Source organism: Idiotropiscis lumnitzeri, chromosome 5 (genome assembly GCF_059441095.1).
Source record: "Idiotropiscis lumnitzeri isolate Australia: NSW breed Sydney's pygmy pipehorse chromosome 5, RoL_Ilum_1.0, whole genome shotgun sequence".
Taxonomy (NCBI): domain Eukaryota; kingdom Metazoa; phylum Chordata; class Actinopteri; order Syngnathiformes; family Syngnathidae; genus Idiotropiscis; species Idiotropiscis lumnitzeri.
The window spans coordinates 12,416,833-12,434,847 of NC_142395.1; the positions used below are offsets into that span (position 1 = coordinate 12,416,833).

Genomic DNA, 18,015 nt, shown 5'->3' on the forward strand with positions numbered 1-18,015 from the left:
AGACCATTCCTTCCATCCATCCATCATCCTTAGACATAAAAATTTGTTCATTGTCCAATTTGAAACTCAGTTGTTGGAAATCCAACCATGAACAGCAAATGTGTAAATAATTGATGCTCTCTTATGAGAATAAAAAGGCGCCTGAGCAGCAAATCAGGGAAAAAGCAAAAAAAAAATCATGAGGGAGGGTTTCTGAGAATACGTTTTCAAGGCTTCATTGCCTCCTTTATTACCGCATATAATGTAGACCAGTAATAAATTAGTAATAAACATTTAGAATACAACTGCTGATATTTGCAACCGCTGTTTCATAAGGCACATAACCAGAAACAGATTTTTTTTTTTTTAACATACCTTTGAAAATCGAGACAACAACAACAGAACTACAAGAAACCAAAGCGGTACTCATCAAAGCGAGAGTGCGCTACATATTTAACCGGTGTTTGATGCTTTACCACAGGTTTGTTTCACTACCAAAATTGCAAGTTTAACTAACCAGGGGCAATTTCATTGAGAGTGGGAACACAGATCAGGTTACCAAGGCAACCAGCTATATGCTATATTCCTAATATGTATGCCAGGCCTGCAATTTTAATTCTTTTATAGATTCACATTTTATTAATGGTGGTGACGATGACGATGATGAAAATGATGATTATCAAACTAAAAAAAAGCACATTACAGGAAGCATTACTTATTCCAGCGAAGGTTCCCTACTCATTAAACAGTCTTTATGGCGTGCAGTGTGCAGGCAGTTAATCACGTTTCATTTGTTACTACAAGATCAGACTAATCATAATTTCAATCTGGCTTTTTAAAGGGTGACAACACATGGCTGCTTAACACAGAAACCGATTTTATTGAAGCGTCATCTGTGCGTGCAAGGCCACTAAGCCTCAGGTTTTTTTTGTTTTTTTTTTATTCTTGTTTTCTGTGGTAATGTTTTTGAGGGCAATAAAGCTGCAGGCCTGAAAACAGGTTTTGTAAATGTACACAATTAACTGCTATTGTCCCATTTTTATTGGCCACCTGCATTGCATCGTAAGCACTCGCCCAATTAGCTGATGAACAGGGTTCTTTATGATTATCATTTTGAGACCTATTATTGTGTAGATCTAAATACATCTAAAAATTCAGAACTCTGTGGTAGAAATTAGTGCAAATATCATTGATGAGATTATAAATATTTAATATACCTTTGACATGGACCTCTTCATAATGAGGACGTCATCCGTTTACGTGTTCCGGTCTGAGAGCGTCTTCTAATTTGGATACGTATTGATTGAAATCCAACATTTCTGTTCATAGCTACTGGCTCTCCACCCTCACGCGCTTCTAGCCAGACTTCTGTTAAAAGGCGACTGTACACCTAAGCACTCATTTTGGGCATTTCGCGACTCTGTATTTCAGTTTAGCGATTAGCACGCTTAGCACCTCCTCGTTCGCCTCCTCGGTTAAAATGCTACTTGTTATTGGGGCAGTTGCTTTGTCACCACGGAGGAGAGGATCCGCATCGTGCAGCTTCATGTTGCTGCTGTTCACAGACTTGCATATCGTACGAATAGAGTCCGTACAGCTGCGGCACAAGACCACTTGATGCCTAGCATTGAAGCGAAGGTGAAATAAATGACTTCCGGAACTACGGGTGGCAGTGCGATGATTTTTTTTATTTTTATTGTTATTCAGTACAGTGCTGGTTAGTGTGACCTGCTTTGTGAGCGTGGAGCACATGAGCCCTTTCGACAAAATAAAACGCAGCTTTGACTATCTCGAAATCACGTGATTTTAAATAACTCAACTCGTCCACCTTCTTTGTTGAGAACCCTTCTCTCTGTGCACCCCCCCCCCCCGTTACATTCACTGGCGGGAAAGGAGTCAAGGTGGTGCAGCACTCCGAGGGCGTAACGGCTCTAGGGGCTGAACTATCCGAGCACCACAGGACTCGAACAGATGCCATCATCACTCACTTTGCATGATTTTCCCTTCCTCGCCCCCTCACAACAAGTGGCGGCTCTGGGTAACTTGGAGACAGAAAGTAGAGTAATTAAGTCGCCATTTGGATCGCAACATGTTTGTTTGCAGCCTGTTCTGAGAATTTAGTCGGGTGCGAAAACAGCATGTTCTTTTCAACTAATCTACGAGGGAACTGGAAAAAAGTTTCCGGATGCTCAAACTTGTTTCCCATAGGAAATGAGAAAACCTGCGGTTACCTCACAGCCTTAGCAAACATTTTGAAATGAATTATTAAAACAAAAATGATTCAGCCTTTGACCACGCGTGATGCTTGCGGAAATGTGCCGTTGGCGCGGGTCCTGCATTTCTTCATGTTAAATAACACAAAACAGAAACCAGATTGTACTTCATAGTCGAGACAGGACCAGAAGCAGCATTCCATTTCCTGTTTTTGACGTTACGTCACATTTTCTCTCTTTACCATCGCTGGGTTTCGTTTGAGGCAACATCAAAAAAAGCCAAAGAAAATGCAAATGACTTGCGTTACATTAATCCTCGAGATGTTCACTGAGCTGCAGGCTTCTTTAATAACTACAGAGGCACATTCTCCCAGAACATTTCAGTTCAAATGCAAAGTGAACAAATTCAGAAAGACACTCCTTTGCATTTTGTGTCTCCTTGGCAAACGCGTCAGCAAAGCAAAGCAGCATATTCCCTTCTGCATTCAAGTCAACTTCTAGAAGACTCTGCATTTACATTTTTATGCCCCGCAATGTAGACTAGCGCAATTTGTATGTGTGCGACTAGCACCGATGCGCATGCTATAGCGTTGAATTGGCATGGGGTCCAGTTTCAGCAATTCACTGCTGGCCATACGTATGCGTGAGTGTGAAATTTTATCATGTTGATAAAAGTAGAATGTCTTATTATACGTACGAATTGGTGTTAGTTGAACAGGAGAATCTCAAATTGAATGTTTTGTGCTCCTGTTTCCATGACAGTGATAACTTAAGTAGAAATGGAAATGAAATGAAATCCCGATTATTTTTGCAATAATTGAAATCACCATTAGGGCGGCACGGTGGCCCGACTGGTTAGCACAATGGCCTCGCAGTGAGAGACAGCATCGGTCGTGGATTCAATCCCGGCTCCGGCCATCCTGTGTGGAGTTTGCATGTTCGCCTCGTGCCTGCGTGGGTTTCCTCCGGGTACTCCGGTTTCCTCCCACATTCCAAAAACATGCATGGCAGGTTGATTGAACACTCTAAATTGCCCCTAGGTATGAGTGTGAGCGTGAATGGTTGTTCGTCTCTGTGTGCCCTGCAATTGGCTGGCAACCAGTTCAGGGTGTACCCCGCTTACTACCCGAAGATAGCTGGGATAGGCTCTAGCACACCCCGCAACCTGAGTGAGAAGAAGCAGAACAGATGCTGGATGGATGGATGAAATCACGATTATTCAAATGATTATTTTCGGAGGGTACAAAACAACAGCACTACAGTGAGTATACTTCAGTTTGAAATTTGAGCATTCCATTAAAATTGTTTATTTAAATGTTGCAACAGTTCTAGTTTCTATATTTCAAAGTGTACAGCAAGTAAACTCCAATGCACTATTTCTTTATACAAGGAAACCATACTTTATTTTTATACATTTGCACCTTTTTTTTATTATAACATAAAAATAAAATAAAAGGAGTATCAACATTTTTCCATTCATACATTTTTTTTAATGTTTTAGCCGTACCCAGCCCAAAAAATAGTGTGGTTGTGGTAACTTCCCAACAATAAGCAACTTTGATTTACTGTCAAAGCAACTCAATTTGTTTATCGCTAATGGAACGGCTATTCCAGTACACACACCTTACAGCACACCTCTGCATTATTCATTGAGAATCTCTTCATGCCCTCAAATATGAACTCTTTCATCAGAAGGGATTGCTTGGAAAAGCAATAATACGGCGCTTACTTAAGCTCATATTGATTCAAGTATGTGCCTGCTGAAGCATTTAGAGTTCATTTGCGTAGTCTCAAATAGTCCCTGGGTTTATTGTTCTTAATTGTGTCCACGTCCCACAACTATCATTACAAATAATTACCATTCATTTTCCATGGCAGGCATTTCTCCTGCCTGTCCGCCAAGTACATGTGTCCCAGCGTGCCGGCGGTGATGAGTAACCTGCTAGCCAACATCAACGCCTACTTCGCGCACACAACCACGACCACCACAACCACCGCCTCCGCTTCCGATCGATTCGCCGCCTCCAACTTTGGGGTAAGATATTTCGTATGAACCTGGAACCCTCACAATAAATGTCAAGTGCTGAGGTAATGTCTAAATTCTCCAGTTGGGAGCTCTGTGCAAACGTAGGATCTCATTGATGTCACATTCTCCTTCAGGCTGCAAACTAGTTGCATTTCTCTTGGTTGAAGCGAAGCCATGTAATCTATTTGATCTCTTTTGTTTCATGCATGATTAATCAGCAGAGTTCCAAGCAAATAGATTGCTTAATAGTTAGAATTTCACATCACTATTAAAAGGTTTATCCTTGGTAGCGTCGCACTCTGGAGTATATATAAACCAGTGGTCCCCAACCTTTTTTCCAGTGCGGAATAGTGCATTCAAGTCCATAACTTTTTTTTTATTGCAGGTGTTAGGAGGGCAGAGTTTGTAGTTGGCACGTGTTGCTAATGCTAACAGCTAGATGCTAGTCACTAACGCCATAGACTTGTGTAATTTCGTAGCAGTTTGTTAGCATCCTAAATTAGCGTCTGAAAATGATTTTGTGATGGTGTTGTGTTGATGTTGGTGGCAACTATGTCATGTCAATTAAAACTGCGATAAAGCCGAAAGGTCGAAAACGGAAATCAAGATAACCATTACGCCAACATGAGGGTCAACTTCAAATGTGATCGCACAGTTTTATTTTCACCAGCCATCCCGCGGATCGTGCTCGACCCGAACGTTGGTGCTTGATCCATACGGATCATGGGTCAAAGATCCATTGCACCACTAGGCACGAGTTCATCATAGATGGATGGAACGGGAAGAAGCCGGTCACTTTTCAAAATGAGATACTTTTTAGTCTCAAATAATAAATAAACTACAAGTGGTGCAAGTTTTTTTTTTCTTTCATCTGTGCGGCCTGCCGCGGCCTGGTCCAACGTGGCCCACGTCCCGGTGATTGGGGACCTCTGATTTAAACGGTTGCACATTGATATATGTGACAAATTCAAAGGGATCAAATGATCCTTCCAACTATTCCATTTCAACCAGTGGTTGTGCAAATGTTTTATGTCGTGACTAAATTGTACCTGATTTCTCATCCCGACAGAGGGAGAAATTTGTGAAATTACTGGATCAGCTGCACAACTCGTTGAGGATCGACCTATCCAAGTATCGCGTGAGTCCAAACACTTTGTTGCGTTGTCTTTTCTGTTTGTTTTGTATTTTTGGAACAGTGGGCCTCATCCTCTAATATGTGTATTACAATGTGTTTTGTCTGTGCACAAGTTGAGCATACATGCAAAAATCTGATTTATGTATGGCACGCCGGTTAAAGTCACTGGTAGGTCACAAGAAATCAACGGCCATTTGTGTGCTGTCATTTATCGTTATTTATGATACATTATTATTAATTGTACATTTCTGGAAATGAGATCCGTAGCGAAAATGTACTGTCTCAATAAGTAAGCTTGATTTGCCAACACGCAGAAAGCAATGGATACACACATGCAATCAAGTGGTCCCTTGCCACTTTGTGCTTCACATTTTGAAGCTTCGGTTCTTTGCGGGTTACACAATTGGCATGATTGTAAAAAAAAAATTTTTAAATTTAAATTAATTATATATATATATATGTATATATATATATATATATATATATATTTCTTCCATTTAAATTTGATTTGTTTGTACCCCCAAAAAATGGTTCAAATAGTCATAATTTCAATTTCTTACTAAAATAATCATGATTAATATTTTTTTCTTAATCAAGAAGCCCTATTTCAACACATTGGATAAAATATGTGTTTCTGATTTTTTTTCTCAGATTTTCAGAATTTATTTCTTAATTTGATTCCTATATTTAAGTTGTTCTGTGGAGGTTCTAAATTTGTTCGCAGCATAGGCACGTATTCAGGTACAAACATATTAATAGATTGATAGATTCATGCATCAACCGTGCCTACGCACAAATTTGTGCTTGTGCACCATAATTGAATGAGGCCCATTGTGAGCTAATTTACAGCTTACATCCTCGATCCATTATATAACTAAACATTCTTCCATGGTCATACATTTAAATGTGTACATTTGAAAACCACCCATCATTTATGTTTACATCCACTATGAAATATGCACTGTCAACATCGATGGCAATGCGTTTACTGGCACCAAATCAAGGTCACTTTACAACGCTTCACACGATAACCCCCGCAGGTCTCCGAGTAATAAAGTTAATCAAACACACACAACTAACCTTCATAACAGCATGTCATTGCATTGGAATAAAACAAAAGCCAGAGGGGATGAATTTCAAAAAGCCGAAATTAACGATTAATGACAAGATTGACTCTGGGCAAATTGTAGACAGACAACAAAACCGAATCCAGAAAAGAAATAAGTGAGCCTGCTGGTCAAATTATGCGGAACGGCACCGGCACAAAATGTTTGCAAACATGGTTTTGTCGTTCCAAAACACTTCCAGTGGCTAGGTGTCATGTGGCATGTTTATGAACTATATTCCAGAAGGGGGAGGTGTGTGTTAATGGGAAGGCATTTATGTTCAATAACATTACTGGTAGATTAACATTTGGGTCAAGTGAAACTGGTAAGAAACGATCACACCAAGTGAAAAAAAAAAAAGCATCGGTCTCAGTAGCATAAACATGGACGCGCACAATTGTGGAGTGTCTCCTGAAATGCAGAAAATGCAAAGACCGTATTTTGCCAAATAGTGTCCAGCAGACTGAAGAGGCTTTAGCAACTAACACAGAATATAAAACAATAGTAAGGATGGGTTCAAATATTTGTCAAATAAAAGTGGAATTTAAAACAACAAATGGTGGGAAGTGTTTCGTCAAACCGAAGTGGGTTAATGGTTTGACTTCCCCTTTTTCTCCCTTATTGTGATATTGCCCCCGCCCCTCTTGCATTGGTTTGCCCCAGTAGTAGGTGGGAGGCGCGGGTAACGTGATGTCAGCATAAAGAAATACAGAACGCACACTGCTGTCTCACGTCTCTTCATACACAAACAGATGGTCGTGGGGCTTTTGATGCGATCGGAGGCAATTTTTGTTATTTACCCATTTCGCGAGTAGGTTCAACACACGCACGAGGGACGATTCGTGGGACGGACTAAAATTAACCTCCGGCCTTTGTTAATCGAACCCTTTTTTTGAAATTTCTAACCCCCTCCCCCCTGCCCCAAAAATGGCCGTCTGGCCGGGCCGGACCGTTCCGACCTCAAGACGGAATGCCCAGCTCTGGAAATGAGTTGAGCAAGGTTCTGGATATGTGTGCGTTTTATTTCATGAAGCCCTGACTGTGGATGATAAGATGAATAATGACTTGTGTGTCACGTTCGCTTGCTATGGTGTGAAAAGAATGGATGTAATTGACTGCAAGAATCTAATGTTCTGTTCCTCTAAAATTTGTATCCTGATCAGCCGGCTACCACATAAGTCTGCCATTGATCTCGCTTCCTTCGGTTGGCTGTCTATATTGTAAATGGATTCAAGAGCTGCTCGATTTAAGTTGTGGGCCTGCCGTCTCGGGATAAAATGGAGGCAAATAATAAATATCACCACATCGTCCCCTAAAGACGCCGGGCAACCAGACATCAATCACAATATTGATTGTCGGACTGGCTCTGTAAGCAGGAAACAAAAAAAAAAAAAGCCTCGACATAGGATGTGTCTCTTGAAAACATGCAAAGAGTTTGTCGAGGTTTAAAACTCTTAATTTGAGACGTCGTAGGCACTCAGTGTTTTGCCGAATGCGCAAGGTGGTTGCACGCGTACCGGATTGGGTGGCATCTATTCAAGAAAGGGAGGAGCCACAATTTGCAGAACACAACTGTTTTATTAATCAATTATCAGGAAGTTGCATGCTGGGAAAAATAACAAATAGAATGGCGCCAAATGAAAAGTGGCAGCGCCATATTTTCCCACGGAGGACGGCGCGCAAACAGCAACTGGATGTTTATTGCGACGACACAGCTTCACGCTTCACGCTCAGTAGTTTGGTGACTTTCCAACATTTGCTCGCGAGCACAGATGTTCGACGGCACGCCGAGGATTTTCCACTTGACCTGTTAGCGTTTGATGACGAGTGCGGGCGCTGTGCCACACTTTCATGTTTTATAACCTCCAGGCAGATCTAGCGAGGTGTGTTATTTACCTCCCAGGGTGTTCCTAACACGTTGATGTGATCTATTTGCGCAATAAACTACATTCATGCACCGTACAGCGATTGCCACGGCAATTAGGAATTGGTCTCGCATCCGCCGAGGTTTTCTTGGCCGCAACTTTGCCGCTCGTAACATCCGACAAATCTCTTTGAAAGTTTTCCCGATTCATCATTCTTTGCCAAAATGAAAGAGCTGTTATTGATTTTGCGATTGATAGAGATGAGGTTGTAGAGAAGATCATAGGTCGGATTGATAGCATGATCATTGTCACTTCCGTACTCTCATGTTCAACAAATCTTGTCACTACCAGCAGTCCTCCACGTCAACCTCAAGAAGTCGGTTAGTTAGTCAGTCAGTGACTTCTGGCCATATTCCCCTCAGGTCATTTTGTTTCACGCCTGGTTTGAGCACTTTCAAGGTTTACCGATCCTCCCATCCAGACTTCTGATTTACCCACCTTGCAAAACTTGCACATTTGTGCGTAGCTGCCAATGAAGTGAGACTCTGTGATGACTTAAGAGTGGCCCCGACACTCGCATGTGAGCGACGAAGAGTGAACCACACTGCTCAACTTTTCCCTCAAGGTGACAATGAGAATGTGAAATTATCCACGAGTTAAACTAATCGTCAAGAGCCACTCTAATTTAACAGGATGCTTTGAAGGAGTGTTTTTGAATTATATTTTTAATCAAGCCAATGAAACAATGCTTCTTTAGAGCCAGTATAACCTCATACATTAAAAAAAAAAAAAAGATTCAAGGTCTAATCCAAGCAATTATGATGACTGCAGTTGTTTGTGAGCAGCGGGATCGTTTGTCGCTAATAAATGATCTAATGTTGATGTTGGGCCGCTGGCGTATTAGGCAATGTAGGAACACATTAAGGCCGTTTGACATTCGCTGAACATTGATGTGCCAGGTTAGAGGAACAACAATTTGACTTTCTGAGCGATAGCCCACGCATGACTGCTGCGGCGTTCCATCTTCCAACAAAAGCAACACGACCAACATAAAAGCGAAACTATAACATTGTGACTAGTGGTGGGTATTGATTCAAATTTCCAAAATTGATTCGATACACAACGGCCTGATTAGATTAGATGTTTCTAGTTATTATTTAAGAGAGGCACAACAAAATAAATACTTACTTTCCTCAACAAAACTGACTTCCAATATTTGATTTCGATACGCCTAGCCACTGAAACACGGCAGGATGAAAACTAAACGGATCCTAGCAAATAGAATTTCATCTCCGATAGTTGGAGTTTGGCGAGCACGCCGGTGCGCCAAAAGGTGCTGCACTCTTCTACTCAGGCAGATTGAATTCCTGACATTTAGTACGTAAGCTTCTAGAACAATCCCATGAGCGCTAATCTTGTTAGCTCCAACACACACGCACCCACATATGCGCCCACATGCAGGTACATCATGCCCTTTCACCCCTTGCTCTTTTTTTTTTCCTCCTCCTCCCTTCTTCGTGTGCGTGCACCTGAGTACCTCGATCAAATACAAACCTATGCCCAGCTGGTGGCACCGCGCAGCGAACCGACACCAAGCCGGTCGCGAGTGCCTTGATAGGAGCTGATGCTGGAGCAACAAGAGGAATGATGGCAAACGCGAGGATGGGATGAGAGGGGACGGGATTGGACGAAAAAACGACAGCAGTAGATTCAAAGTAGGCATGCTGTGTGCGTGCGTGTTGGGTTACATGAATGAGTGACTGCACCTTTTTATTTTCTCTCGGCCCTGCTTCTTGGCAGTGATGTTCACACGCGAGGAAATCACAGAATATCACCTGCCAGCACCACCCTGCTGGGTCCCTATCTCTTTCTCACACACACACATGCATGCGCACACAATTCATTCTCTGAGTCGGCCACAATTGGAAAAGAATACGATTCCCATCTGGCTCACCCTGTGAATTTCTCTCACCTCCCCTAATGACATTCCGTGAGAGATTGGGTTTACTTTTATAAAACACGAGTCCTTGAATCGGCATGGACACCAAATAGGCCTGATTTACGGCGACACCTTGTGCGCCCACGCGCTGCCCCCCTTGGGATCCTGCTTGTTGTTTGGACATGTTGATATAAAGTCACGCTTGTTCAGCAAACACCCATGGGGGTTGTGCCCTTAAATATTCGTGAGTGTTGTATAAGAGTCCGCTGAAGAAAAAAACAAAACAATATTTTTACAGTTTGCTTGGCTGCTGCTGTGGTTATATACCATCCAAACATTACCCCTTGCTCACATTTAGCCTGCACAAATATAATAAGGCCAACTGAAATACGTTACAGAGCCGTGCTGTTCGCTCCAAGATGTTCCGCAATTATACACGTGCAGTCTAAAGAGCATCTTGAAATGCCACACGTACTGTATAAGGTGGACGGGTTCATCTCAGCAAGGCGACGTGCTCAATAACATTGATTTTCAAACATTATTTGAGGGAAAGAGGCCTTTTGAGTGTGCAGAAAAAGTCTGAGATCCTTCATCTTGTGGAAAATGGGAGAAAAATAATGTTACATATTGCGATGAGATCATTACATGATTAAACCATAGTGATCAATTTATAATAACCTTTAATTCAGAATTTTTTTGCCCTAAATATTATTGACACACTAAAAATGAGCTGCTAGCCTTGTAGCTCTGTTGAAAGCAGAAGATTAAAATCACGGCCAATTACAAACTGTGCGAAGGAAGATATTGGTTAGTTAACTACTTGGTTGCCAGTTGGATGGTTAGTTAGGATTTTTTGGAGGGTTTTTTTTTTTGGGGGGGGTGGGGTTAAACAACTAACAAGCTCAACAAATTCCATTCCCACAAAGCTTGGTGTGGAACTTTGGCAGAATTTTGTTAATGAGGTGGTTGATTGGTTGAACTGTTTTGTTTTTTGGGTGACACGCAAGTTGTGCAAAGCCCATTTCCATGACTATTGGTAAGCGGGTGGCTCATGGGCCTAAGTCAGTTACTCAGTCAGTGGGTCTGCCAGTTGGTCAGTCAAATGATTGGTTAGTCAGTTAACCAGTTGATTGGTTAACGGCTCAATCAGTCAGCCAGAAATGCTGCTAAAGCCATTTCCGTAAAACCTGGGAGAAGGCTTCAGTTATTTTTTTTTTTTTTTAAAACTCATCTGGATTTTGTACTTTCACGTTATGCCAATCCTCCCATCTCGATTTCAAACACACACCATGTGTAATCTGGAAAAAAGCGGTGTGACTCATGTATTCTGAGAGTAACCCTAATTGGGGTGGCTCAATTATGAAAAAAATATATATTAATCATGATTATTTTTGTAATAATTGAGATCACAAGTATTCCAACGATTATTTTTTTAGGGGAACAAAACTAAAAGAAAATGCATAAACGGAAACAATATTCGGACAAATCAAATATTAAATATAATAAAAAAATCATAAAAAAATGTTTAAATGTATCTATTCGACAATGGTTTCATTGTATGAAGAAACTTAAAGAAATGGACTTGCTATACACTTAGAAATTGCCATTGAACTGTAAATAATCTATTTCAATGGAACACTCAAATTGTGACCTCTATTATACACACTATAATATTAGACATTGTAAAATAAGTTCTATTTTAATAATGTTTCATTTACAATAATATATATTGTATATAATAATGTTTTTTTTATGATTAAGCCAATTTTTAAATTGTTGAGTTTGATAATCGTAATCACAATTTAACTTTAATTGCACTGTCCTAACTCTAATATCCAAAATTTCTGCTGGATTCAGAATTATTTTTCACAAATTGAAATGTGCCGACATTCAAAAATAGCCGTAATGTGGTAGGGACATATTATGCCAGTTGGGCAATCGGTAAACATTCACTGTCCCTTTTGTCTGCTCGTATTCAGTCAAATTGAGCAATTTATGGCAATTGCTTTTGCAATGAATATTAGCCTTTAGAATCTTCGTAGTGACAGAATTTTCGGCGCCCTCTGTTGATTGTTGCTCAAATGTTTGCAGTATCCACCGGCAAGAAAAATGTGATTTCACATAATGGTGCATTATTTAGACAGAGGCGGCTAGATGCACTTTGCTTTTTCGACACGCACCAGCATACGGACTTGTTACAAATTGTTCTTTACTGTGTGCATCATGTCGACCTCAGGTCAGGAAAAACTACCATACATTCAAGACATGTTTTATTCAATGCATGCAGCAATCCTCCAGGCAGGAATATTTAATGGACTATTGGGAGAGACTGAATTTGAATTTTTTGTTCATCATGACAGGGGAGAAATACACATTTTGCCTTTTAAGTCAAACTGAAACGTGCTAATAAAAGAGGCACGCATTCTTTCTGTTGACTAACTTCACCAATGATGAGATTAAAATACAATTTTGTGGCTTGACTTTGCGGACAGTTTATCCATTATTCTGCTGATAGGAATAAAGCTGACACTGCTGCAGAGATTAAAGTAGCTTGTCACTGTGTCATAGTCCATAACACTGACTACTGCATGACACCGTGGAGGTGATAAGAAATCACATCTACACTTCGGTTTAGAGAACAAAGCAGGATTAGATCTCTGGTTGCCGCCGAATTTCATATGATTTGGATTTCCTCACAACACAGAATTTACAAATACAAATGACGGGAATAAGTGAGTCACACAAAGTGATGTTTTTGATCCTCACTGAACCGAGTTCTCGTAATTTGCTTCTGTTAGACAATTTCAAGTCCGAATTTATGTCTGTCTTTGGACAGTGATGTATACTAAAATGACGCTAAAAATTCATAATTAACAATAAATTGGACCGGCGTATCGATAACCTCCACCCTTTACGGTTCCGTTGACACATTTTAGAAATGAATATTGAAATATATTTCAATTTATTTCGGCCATATGAACGTTAGTTTGTGCCTCTTACCTCTCAAACCTCATCTCTTGCTTGGAATCAAATTTTGATGTTCATTTAAGAAGCATTTTCATTATCGGAGCCCATTTGGCTTCACTCCAGTGCCGCGCACGAGAGGCATGACTGGTTCCTTCACGGGCCTTTATTGTGCAATCATATAACGATATGTCCATCGTACCGTGTAAACCTGCTGCAGTGTTTACATTTTTATTTTGATGCATGGGTTTTTTATTGAGTTTGTTCAGGAGCTACACAAACATAGCATCCGAGTTTTTAAACGCTACTCAGCACAGTCATCATCTGTGATCGCAAATAAAAGCAAGTGCTTTGTAGTGCAGCGGAATCCTGTAGCTACTTTTCAAGGAGAATATCCCAAAAAAACTTCTACTAGAAAATTGTGTAGCAAGGAGATGGAAGCAGGAAAGTGAAGTAAACGCTTGAATTTGTTTACAGCAAGGGTCTGCAATCTTAGAGGTACTATGCAGTGCTTATTGCACATCGAATTTTGTGCATTGGTTTACAATACCCGTGTTTGATTTATGGTTGTTTGTTTGATAATTAGTAAGTTAATGATTTATTTATTTATTTTTTTAGAATGAGTATTTTGTGGAGTTTTCAACCACACAATATGGATTGTCACCTTTTGCTAGGTTTTTAGGACAAAATATTTCACAATTTTAGTCTTTAATCTCACACTTGCCAAATGCCCTGAATACAATAACTCAAACTAACACCAAAACTAATAAAAACTCAATTAAAACTAAGCATTTTGTGATGAAAAAAAAATAGATAAAAGATCCTAAAAAAAACTCTTAAAACAAAGTAAAAGTAACTGAATCTTGGGGAGAAAAACAAGTCAAAACCAAATTAAAAATAACTATAATGAAAAATCTCAAACCACTATAATCCTGGTTGCACAACACAATATTCTGTCTGCATTAAAATATCTGCGGTGATTTAATTTACTTATTGAGTCTGTTTTAGTCATGGCCAACAAGTTGTAGTAGTCACCAAGGGGAGGGGAAAACAAAAAGCTTGATGCAAAGTACAACATCTATTGAAGTGAATCACCCCATTTCTCAGTGATTTTAGCTGGAAAGGTTTGGTCCCGAAAGGCACATAAAACAACACGGAATTGAACTGCACAGCATTGCAGGACAAACCTTTATAGCATTATTAAATACAATGCATGTGTTGCTGTGGCTGACCCAGCTTGGTTATTTCAAGAACTATTCCAGATGTCAAAATCCAAGGCTGCTCTGCACAGTCTCAAGTCAACGTTTTCCAAAGAACTGATGACTTGTATTGTGTGTACAGGCTGTGTGGATGTGATGTGCACATATTGTCAGGGGAATATCGTTCTCAGCAGGGAGAGAGAAAGCCTTGTGACTGATGTCACGTGTGCTTCAAGCTGCAAAGCTGCGAATGAAACCAGTGTGACAACAATGCAGTAGCTGAAAGGGTATTATTTGACTTCACTGGAATGAAGGATACATATTCAAAGAGCGTGCCAGGGATTGAAGGATATTGTTTAAAAAAAAAAAAAAACATGTCACCAAATGCATTCATGCCGACTCATGCAGAAAGTTGAGTTTCCAGGTTGAGCATGTCATATACGAAAAGAATAAAACTGACTACAATTCATAACTGTTCATTCAACAACATTAAAGGGGTTACTGGAAATTGGAATATGGTTGCTACTACAAAGCACATAATCAGTCTCTCAGATGAATTCAGATGTGTAGTCTAAGCTACATGTTGTCAAACAAGTTACCCAATGCAGAATTAATGATGAGCTTTTTTTATTTCACCCAATACTGTTGCCGTGGCGACGCGCTGTTTGCTAAGATTTTGATGGTCTACTCTTAACATTTTTGAAACATATAAAAATTGGTACACACATCACGCTTAGAAAAATAATTATTACTTTTTTAGTTCATTGTGTGGTTTAAAAGACAAAATGCATTAGCTGCATCCGCTACACATTTTTAACAAAACAGCCTGCTTGACCGTTTCACCAAAATCAACCAACGGGAAGTCGGCCATTTTCAATTTCTTTTAACATTTTACCTAATTTTTGGCCTTTTATGGAGTTCATATTTTACCAAAGCAGCTTTTAATCGGTTGCACTTTCTGATAATGGTGTCTGTATCAATGATATATATTTATATTCCAAATGCCTCTGGGTCATTTCTTTTAGGAAAAATTGTGTATATGCAGTGTGTTTATACATCACCTTTTTCCAAAACAAATAATGGCTCATTCAAAATGTGTAATTGACATATTTAAATCCACACTAATGTATGCTCTTATGAACATTTCTCTTTGTCGCTATGAATAAAAAATCAGTTACGTCAACAGTGAAAATGGCATGGTTTGAAAAAAGAAAAAAAAAACATTCCACAGAAAATGGGATTTTCTGGCTGTCGAGGCAGCTCTGCATCAAACCTTTTTAAATGTCAAAGTCAAATGTCAACCCTTATTAAATATTTGGGCCGTGTCAGATGTCCCCACCCTTGCGCTCGTGTCACAATGGTAGGCGGCTACTTGTTACCAGCAATATTACCAAAAGACCACATTTGAAAGCGCCTCCAACAGTTTGCAGATGGAAAAAACATCATAAACGCAAAGAAAAAAGACAAATATTGCCTCCATCCATCCAAGTACAATTTTAAAGAAACAGCCTCCCATAATCGTTCAAAGCCCAATTTGTCTTTTTTTTTTTCAAACTCAAGTTCGAGAGTTTGATTTAGTTTTAGTTTGAAGGTAGCAGAGGGATAGGGAACTGGCAAAATGTTATTAGTGCAAAACGAGCGAGCGAGGGAACAGGATAATAATGTAAGGGTCTCGGAAAGCTGCGAGCGATTTAAATGCTCCCTGTCACGCTCCTGTGCACTGCCTGATGGCTTCATGGCGCTGAAATCGAAGTTTTCATCAGAGGAGACCTCCCTGGTCCGCTAAACGATTGGACAGACACTCATTGAGTTATGACTGCTGGCTGTTAATCTGTAATCCATTTTCATATTTTGGGCCTAAATGATAGTGAGGTGGTGATGGCTTTTGACTGTCATGTGTTTTTTTTTTTTTCTTTCCCTTCCCTCCAGGACAATTTCCCTGCCGGAAACCAAGCTCGTCTCCAAGATCTGAAGTCAACGGTGGATCTTCTGACCAGCATCACCTTCTTCAGAATGAAGGTACCAATCAGTAGTGCAGTGAACATGAGCATTCCGCAATGCTGGGATGGGAGAGCAAATTTTAACACCTGACACCTCCCACCCTGTTGCGTTGAAAGACATCAAACAGCAGGCGAAACGGATGTTGACTGCAAGTTCCTTTGCCGCTCTGTGATACCTGCATACAATTACTGCAATCTCCCACTCAGTTTTGTATAAAGGCATAGGGTCCCTCAGATGGGATAGAGTCCAGCTTCCTGCAACCCAGAACAGGCACAACGGTCTGATCATAAATCATAAATGTCAGAAATCAGTTTGTTCCTCTCAACTCCTCAAAGTGAGTTCTTGCCCTGGTGGTTTAAACTCCTCAAATTCTTAGACTTGGGCTAAACCCAAAGTCCTGTACTTGCCTCTGTCTCACATTCGTTTCGCCTTGGTCTTGACTTGTCCTGAACGCCTAATAGTACTCTTAGGCGTGACAAGACCTGAAAGTCTTCAGGCCGAATGTTTGGTCTAGTGCGCCACCTCGTAAAGTCGGAGCGACGGAGGCGTCTGAGGGACTTGGTCGGCTGATTCAACATGTAAAATCGGGTCGGGCTGTCGGGACAAATGATCACTGTGATTGGCTGTTACCCAGCAAATCAGTGCACTGGAAAGAACCGGAAGTGACTAAATCTGACCAACAGTGAAAATTGAAGCTATTGCTTTTTCTTTGCTCATTTTTTCAAATTTCATCATTAGACATCACAGTTTGCTGGACAGAAGAGCGCGTAGACTCTCATTGACAATAGACCGCCGTTATTCAACATCACCTTGAAAGGCTACGCACTGACTATCGCCCCCGATGGCATGGAGGGGTACTACTTCTCACGCATGCGCAGAAGGGCCGGAGTAGTTGCCGTCTTCGTTGGCTTTTGCTGTGTGGTCTTCCGTCATTTTCCGGTCTGACGTGCTGACTTTGAGGCCGACCAATTGACCACGACGGCCGATGTCGGATTGGTGTGAAGAGGCCTTTCGCCTGGTCTCCATACATGTGGTCTTGGCCTTGACTACTAGAATTGATCACAGTGGGTGCTTCTGTTGGAGTATGGCGATTCATTTCAACGAAATCCATAGAAGCATGAAGACGGTCATAAATGATGATGGAGCACAGCAATAACTTTTCTAAGTTTTTTATGCAAAACCTTGACTCTCTGAAACACTCAATACTGATCACGACCATTAGAATCCTCCCGAAATTTCATTGCTAACATAAACCTCCATTGATTTTTTGCCCATTTCATTTCACTGAAATCAATTGAACCTCACCATCCCTGAAAGGTTTCCACCACTCCCCCTACACTCTTCTCAACACTGTTGACCATTCAACGGCAAATGATGCATGTCTTTGTTCCCACCAAGTCCTTGACTGAAGGCTTATGCAATGGATCCTATACAGTAAAGCCTCCGTATTGAAAATGCTTGCAGTTTCCTTGCTTTGTTTCCTCACCTCCGCCTCCCTCAACAGAGTGCGCATGAAAAGGTCCATTCAGCTCGCACTTGATGGCGGCGGTGCTTGAACGCTAAAGCACAGAGGTCTGGCTAAGACGCC

General features: G+C 40.7%; 1 protein-coding gene across 4 annotated transcripts in view; it reads left to right on the forward strand.

Annotated features, from left to right (window-relative positions):
- The window catches only part of unc13c (unc-13 homolog C (C. elegans)), a 133,437-nt gene that overhangs the window by 60,115 nt on the left and 55,307 nt on the right, over positions 1-18,015 (forward strand). For all 4 annotated transcript variants that reach the window (XM_088295581.1, XM_088295582.1, XM_088295583.1 and 1 more), the window contains 3 exons: positions 4,071-4,227; positions 5,288-5,356; positions 16,356-16,445. In XM_088295581.1, the coding sequence (XP_088151707.1) occupies positions 4,071-4,227; positions 5,288-5,356; positions 16,356-16,445 (316 nt within the window). The remainder of the gene's footprint in view (positions 1-4,070; positions 4,228-5,287; positions 5,357-16,355; positions 16,446-18,015) is intronic.